This window comes from Cynocephalus volans, chromosome 10 (genome assembly GCF_027409185.1).
Source record: "Cynocephalus volans isolate mCynVol1 chromosome 10, mCynVol1.pri, whole genome shotgun sequence".
NCBI lineage: Eukaryota > Metazoa > Chordata > Mammalia > Dermoptera > Cynocephalidae > Cynocephalus > Cynocephalus volans.
The window spans coordinates 32,797,881-32,805,161 of NC_084469.1; the positions used below are offsets into that span (position 1 = coordinate 32,797,881).

General features: G+C 48.4%; 1 protein-coding gene across 1 annotated transcript; it reads right to left on the minus strand.

Moving 5' to 3' along the window:
• Window positions 1-4,896: 4,896 nt before the first annotated feature.
• SLC52A1 (solute carrier family 52 member 1) lies at window positions 4,897-6,217 on the minus strand. The gene is given in 6 exon segments (XM_063109827.1): window positions 4,897-4,946; window positions 4,949-5,096; window positions 5,202-5,328; window positions 5,422-5,873; window positions 5,876-5,954; window positions 5,956-6,217. Coding segments are annotated over 6 exon segments (1,053 nt in total). The 5' UTR covers window positions 6,153-6,217.
• Between the last annotated feature and the right edge of the window lie 1,064 nt (window positions 6,218-7,281).

Here is a 7,281-nt window from a genome sequence, read left to right on the forward strand (position 1 = left end):
GGAGCTTGTGTCTTGTCATTTGTTTTGGGGTTTTAATGGAGGTATAGGTTACATAAGTAAAACACAGATCTTAAGTGTACATCCCAGTGAATTTTTACGTGTGTAATCTCCCACGCAGTCACCACCCACATCAAGATATAAGAATGTTTCTGTCTTGTTCGTTGAACGTTCAGTGTCATGTCTCCTCTCTTCGGGGTACATAACCCATTCTCTTTTTTCCTTCTTTGGTTTTTGCTTACCCAGTGTGCACATCTGCCCCCAACACCGCCCTCATTATCCTGGACAATGTAGAGGCACTACCAGCCTGTTGATTCCCAACTGGCTGTTGCAACAGATATGGAAGGACTTGGAGGGTACAGAGGGGTTCTGCTTCGTTAAATCTCCTAACTTGTCTGAAAGGTCTCCCACGTAGTCACAATCTCCCCAGATAGGGAAGGTGTTGGTCAGGCCCACCTGAGTTTTCATCCTGGCCGTGTTATCTGCCTTTCTGCAAGTGCATTCAGTATTCCCAGTAATAGTTTATTAATCCTAAGACTTTTCAGGAGAGATAACTGCTTGTTTTAACGTTCTGGCTGGGAGCAGCAAGCCCACGGCAGTCATGTCCTAAAGGTTTTTTAGGTTAGGCTATTCCCCTGCTCTGTCTTCAGCTTGCCAGACTCTGGAATCCCGGCGTTTTCATCCTGTTCTCAGGAAAACACTTCCACCCACTCGAAACTTTGAGCTGCTTCTCCGCAGCTTCCTGAGGCCAGTCTTGAGGTGCAAGCAGCCAAAACCACAGATATCCCAGCTTCAGCCAAACCACGGTGTGGCAAGGATACGTTTAGGTTTACCCTTAGTTTCCGCACCCCGAGGCTGGCTACCTTTATTTTGACGCCTTTGACTGCCAGGTCTTTAGGGACCTGTAGTTGGTGACCTAAGATCTGGAATGTAATGGATAGTTTGGTGACAGTGTTTACTTGAGCAGTTTATAATCTGGCTGGGGAAACTAAATGTGAGCAAGAAAATGATAGAATACAAGGTTCCCTGCAGGTCAGAGCAAGCAAAGTGGTACAACGTGCTGTGGGAGTCACGGTAGGAAAACTAGCCTGCTTGTTTAAAATGCAGTTGGATTCTTTTTCCCTGAAGACTCTGCTTTATATAAATATGTATTATCTGCCATTTAAAAAGTCCACTTCTCCAACCTTCCAAGTCAACTTTTCATGTTGTGGACAAACTTTGTTTAGATTTTTTTTCAGTGAAGTGCCCAATAACTTATTTGTGCTATGTGTGCCAGCATGTAGTGTTTCATTTAGTCCTTAACATAACCCTATAAAGTAGGTCTTTTGTCTCCATTTTTCCAATGGGAAGACAGAGGTTTGAGTATATTAATGAGTTGTCCAAATTCATACAGTTCTTAAGAGGCAAAGTTAGGATTCCGACCCGGGTCAACCAGACTAAAGCCCAGACTCCATCTCACACCTCTAGGTCATCAGATGTCACCCTTCCTTCTAGAAACCATGTTGCCTTCTCAAATTAGATCTTCTAAAGTATTTCATGAGCCTGCCTCTAGTTGCTGGTCTCTCCCAAGCTGCCCTGGGAGAGCCACTATTTTGTGGGGCTCCCCTGGTGTCATGAGAAGTCATCAAAATAATCTGCCAGTTGCCTGGTTCACTCAATTTTAACATTTCTACTATTTCACCCTGGTTTCCTTGGAAATTCAGTTTTCTTTATCTCTCTCTTTGGAGACTTCTTTTATTAGTTGTTTAGACTTTTTGTTCCGTCACCTGGGGTTTTTGTATCTTGAATACATTTGGGGATCTCAATACTTTTTTTCCCCAAGTCTTCTTTATACATTTCTGTATTCATAGCTTCTAATTTTGATTTGAAATTGTTCTTTTCCCTTTTAAAGACTGTCAGCAGCCACCTGATGCTATTTTGGTTTGGGTGGACCACGGGTAGGTTCTACTTACAGTCCCCAAAGACCCACCACTCCTGACGTGTCACAAACTCCGCTTGCACTATCATCCTATTCCTTCACACAAAGTCTTTGTGGTTTTTTTGTTTAATATTTTATTAGCATATTCTTTATTATAAATCATACTTATTCTTTATGCCCCTTATCCAATCTCTCCCCTTTTCTTTCCTCCTCCCCCTTCTAATAACCATAGGTTAGTTCTCTCCATCTGATAGATTAAGTATTCTTCTGTTGATTTGTTGCCTAGATGATCTGTCCAGTACTGAGGTAGGTGTGATCAAGTCCTCCCCTATTACCATAAACCAGATGCTTCTATTCCTCTGGAGTGGGCTTTGTGGAGAGATAGGACCTCTTGTCTTTTTTTTTTGGTCTCCGCTGGTGCCTCTGCTTGTGTCAGTGCAGTTGAGAGTCTGGCATGCCATCTGCACAGTTGCTGTGACTGCTGCTATAGAGACCAGCTGCTATTGTGGCAGCCATGGCAACTGCAGTGACTATGGTGGGCAACCTGCGTGGAAATGGTGTTTTTGGTGTGCTCTTTACCTGGTTGGGGCTGGGTTCAGCTTCACCCACTCCATGCCTCAGGAGGTCCCCAGTGGGCTCCAGGATGGTGGCCCACATGAAGTCTTTGGAACCCTAGGTGTCACTGGGGTCCTGTACCAGTAGAATTTTAGGGAATGCTACCCAAAGCAGGCTGGTTTTAAGTAGATTCTACTTAACCAAATTTGGATCACAGGCTCTCTATCACTGGTACTCTGTGCTGCCTCATTAACATCTCTGGCTACTCAGTTGTTCACCTCTCCAGGTTAAAGGCCAGCGGCCTCTGCCTTATTACACAAGTTCTCACTCCTACTACCCACTTCTGCCTCTCCTGAAGGGAAAGAGGAGACTGTGGCATCATCTGGATAGTGCGTCTCATCTAAAGGTCTGGTCTCCAGATGTGAGTTGTAGAAACTGCTTTTCTCATCCCTAAACAATTCCACAGCTGTAGGAGCTGACATTAACCTGCAACATCCCTGATAGCCTCATCAATGAGGATTTCCACTTCAATTCCTCCAGTTCCTCCCACCCCCATCCCCAGTCCCTGGAGGAGGAATATGTTTTCAGATACCTGGGAAAGTCTTGCCTTGAGTATCTGTAGCTCCTAGACTGTAGCTGGGTTCTTGCCTGATATGCAGACGTGTAGCCTGGCCTGAAAAGTTCTTGTGCCTAACAAGCTATAATGTTATGAGGCGACCCTGACTGTTAGCTACAGTGACTCTCCTCTACTACCCATTAAAACTTCTTTACAAATCACCGTGGAAACTGTTCTGGGTGTTCTTGCAGAGCCTTCTCAGCTGCAGAGAAGCAGCTCTTCTTTCTTCACGTCCAAGGCACCATCCCCAACAGTTCAGGCCATAATCAGAACCTTTGGAGTATGCAGACCTGGGTCCAAGCCTCCTCACTAATTAGCTGTTTTACTCTGGTTAAGTCACCTTTTCTGGGACTCAGTTTTCTTTTTTGTGAAATAGGACTAATATGAACTCAATGAAGCTGTTTGGAAGGTTTAATGAGATAATTCACGTAAAAGGCTTAGAAACATATCAGGAGCTCCATGTGGGTGCCTTCCCATTTTCCTTGCTCTGGACTGGGAATGAAGCCTTGGGAAAGAAGGGACGTACCGCAAAAAGAGGTCAGGTCCCAGAAGATGCTAAAGCTCCTCTCCAGCTGAACCCTCCGCAATGGCCTGCATCCTCCGCAATGGCCTGCATCCCCTACTCCCCACCGCGAAACTTCTTCCCAAGCCTTTGGTTGTTGTCCCATTATTGTCCGCCAGGGGGAGAAAAAGCGCAGATTCTCTCGAAGGTCTCCTTTGTTTGCGCGTTCACAGAGCCTTAGGAGAAGAGAGCGTGGCCGTGCGCGCCCCCGCGCCCGTGCGCGCCCGTGCGTGAGTCTCCCGGGGCGGGGCGAAGGGCGCAGGCGCAAAAGGCCGGTTGGGGCGCGGCAGCTGCCCCGGGTTTTGTGTTCTCCGAGCGGCTGGGGCTGGGGTGGGGAATGAGGCTGGGGGACCGGGCGCGGGCTGGGGAGCAGAGGAAGGCGACGTCGGGGCTGGGCCGGGGCCCTGCCAGCATTTCTTCTTCTTCTCGCACTAGCTCGCATCTTCGTTTGCCGGAAGGGAGCGGTCATTAAGCAACTTCTAATGTAGGAACTTTGCAGGGAAAGTGACCAACCCGAGGGGAGAAGATGCCCCTTTACCAGAGGAGGTTTCGGATTGGGGTTTGCTTTGTTTGATATTGAAGAAATGCAGAAAAGGAGAAGGAGTAAAATCGAAGCAATTGATATTTCCATCACCCCGAAATACCTTTCCATTGCTGTTCCTCCTGAAAATGGATCCTAAAATATTTGTTCCACAAGTACTTATTGGACACGTACCTATATACTAAGCACTTAGCACTGTTGGGGTGTGAGGGACTACAGAAGGAAAAGAGTGATGGTCAGGAAACAGGATTTTTAGAAATCTGTGTGAATGAGTGCAGGTTAGAGTGTCTTTAAGGGACAGTCCCAGAGCAAATGCCAGGGAATCACTTTACTGAGAAAGATTTTAGACAAGAAAACAGAAAAGCTGTGAATATGATAAGAAAAGTATTACAATTTGTATTTCAGTCTAATTGCACGTTAGAGAATATATATATGAAAAATTATTTAACCTAATTCTCCGATTTCATTGATTTTTTTCTTGTAAGGTTTAAAAAACCAAAGGTCCAGGGGCCAAGCCCACAGCCTCAACCGGTTCCTGGCTTCAAGCCTGCTCTTTGGTGCCCAACCTGGCCTGAAGTGTCAAGGTCTCCTGTGGAGTGTGCAGGTGTCCATGAGTGTGCCTGTGTTGGGGAGGCCTCCCTGTAGCACTGTGGCAGCCTCAAGGTGAAGACAGGTGGGGCAGAGTGAGGTTCCCCACCTGCCCGGGCTCAGTGTCCACATGGGTCCACACAATCCTTTCTGCTGCAGAACACGTGGGAGGGAACATAGCAATGGTACCCAGCAGGGGGCCCAGCCGAATAGCCTTGCCAGCCACCAGCAATGTCAGCCATCTCCTGCCATGCAGCAGGGAACTGGCCACCACCTTCGTGTATGAAGAACACGCCCAGACACAGACCCAAAACAGCACCTGAGCAGGGGGACATAGCAGCAGGCTGAGCATGAGATGCTCCTGGGCAACACCACCCTCCAGGGCAACACCACCCTCCCTGCTTAATGTCCCCACTGTGCTCACCACAAGGACCATCCCTGCAGAGGTGCCCACCAGGGGCAGGCATGGACTCAGTATTGTCAGTGCCATCAGTTAGGTCCCAAAGAGCATGCCCTACAGAGAGAGACTGACCAGCCCTGCCAGGTACTTGCTGGGGGTAAGTGGAGACTCAGGGCTGCTGCAACAGGACCCAGTGCCCATCCCTAAGTTCCACCTACCAAGCGGTTTAGGGCCCCATGTGCACCTGCACAGCACACCTGTGGCCAGGAAGCAGGCAAGGGGATTGGTGGTGCTGCCCGGCACCATGGCCAGGTGGTAGGCCAGGCACCCATAAGGCAAGCAAGAAAAACTCTGCACATCAGGCAGCACACCATTGGTCAGAATGTTGGTGACCACCAGAAGGCCCAGCAGGCAAGTGCCATGGGCTGAGAGTAGCCAGTGGACCTCAGGGCCAGGGGTGGTGCCTGCTGCCTGGCTTGGTGACTTCTGCAAAGGTGAACCCTCTTCCTCTTCCTCCTCCTTCCCTGCTCATGGGGCTCCTACCCACAGGCCAGTCTCCAGGCCTGCTGTGGGTACCGATGGTGGTGGCAGCAACAGAAGCAGGAGACCCTGGAAGGCTGCAACCAAAGTGGCCAGAAGGGTGGTCATTGCCCAGAAGAAGGTGATGGTGGGAAAACGCTCAGTGAATTGGGAGGAGAGGGCCCAGGGGTACTGTTGGTGGGGGCTGGTGGGCTTTCGACGTGGCCCACACCCTGCACTAGGGCCAGCACACAGGGTGCTGAGAACCTGGCCCAGGAAGAAAGACCGTAAGAAGAGAGGTGGCAGGTGGCTCAGGAAGGGCAGGAAAGGGACATTAGAGGTGCAGCAGACCAGCGCCAGCACCAAAGCCAGTGTTAGGAAGGCCATAGAGTGGAGCTGCCCTGCTGTTGGGGCCACATGGTGCCATAGAGGGGCCAGCAGCGCTTTACCCACCATGTTCAGCACCTGCACCACCTGGATGGGGACCTGTTTGCCCCTGCCTGGGGCCACCACCTCCACAGGGTCACCCTGTTCTCAGGTTCCCCAGCATCACAAACAGGAGAGAGGCTCTCTTGAGAGGCTCCAGCTTGCAGGGAAGGGGAGGCCATGTCAGGACACTGGGGAATGGTTGCAACAGGGACTGTATGGCCCTCAAAGCCTAAAATATTTATTATCTGGCCATTTACTGAATTTGCTGGTCTATCTTCCTCACTAGGATGTAAATTCGCTGAGATTAGATACCTTGTCTATTTCACTACCTACCCTATTCTCAGTGATCACTACACCACAGAGTAGCTGCTCAAATAATTGTCTAATGAATGAACCAATAAAACCCCGAAATCTGTGTTTTAAAAAAACAAACTCCCTAGATGATTTTGATGTGCAACAAGGCTTGACCTCACTGCTGAGGGGAAAGGCTAAACCAGACTGAAGTGGGGGTCAAATTTAGGTCCCCACAGTAATACCAAGCGATGGCGTTTTTAGTACTTGGAGATTAGGATTAAAAAGACACTGTCCAACACTTTTTTGTGTGTGCTAATTGTATGGCAGGCACTGTTCTAAATATTTAAAAAATATTAATAAACTTAATCCTCCTAACTGCCCAATGGAGTGGCTATTATTATTATAATTATTCTATTTACACATGAGGAAACTGAGGCATGTATAGATTAAGCCACTTGCCCAAGCTTCTGCAGATAGTAAGCAGAGCCAGGACTTGAGCCTTGGTGATGGTCTGACTCCAGGTCCTGTGCCCTTAACTTAGGATATCACTTTGCTCCTAGGCCAGAGGTTCCTGCTACTGCCTGTTTGTGAATCACTTATTGACAATTTATAGATAAAGTTGCCTATGTGTTAGGGACCTTGTAGAGTAAGGAAAGAAAAATAATAGGGGCTGGCCAGTTAGCTCAGTTGGTTAGAGTGCAGTGTTGTAACACCAAGGTCAAGGGTTCGGATCCCCATACTGGCCAGCTGCCAAAAAAAAAAAAAACAACAAGGAAAATAATAAAGTGCAGGTGCTTCTCTTAGAATAAGTCTGAGACAAACGAGACCACTATGTCTTTAGAAGTGGAGCCCTGGCTGGAGA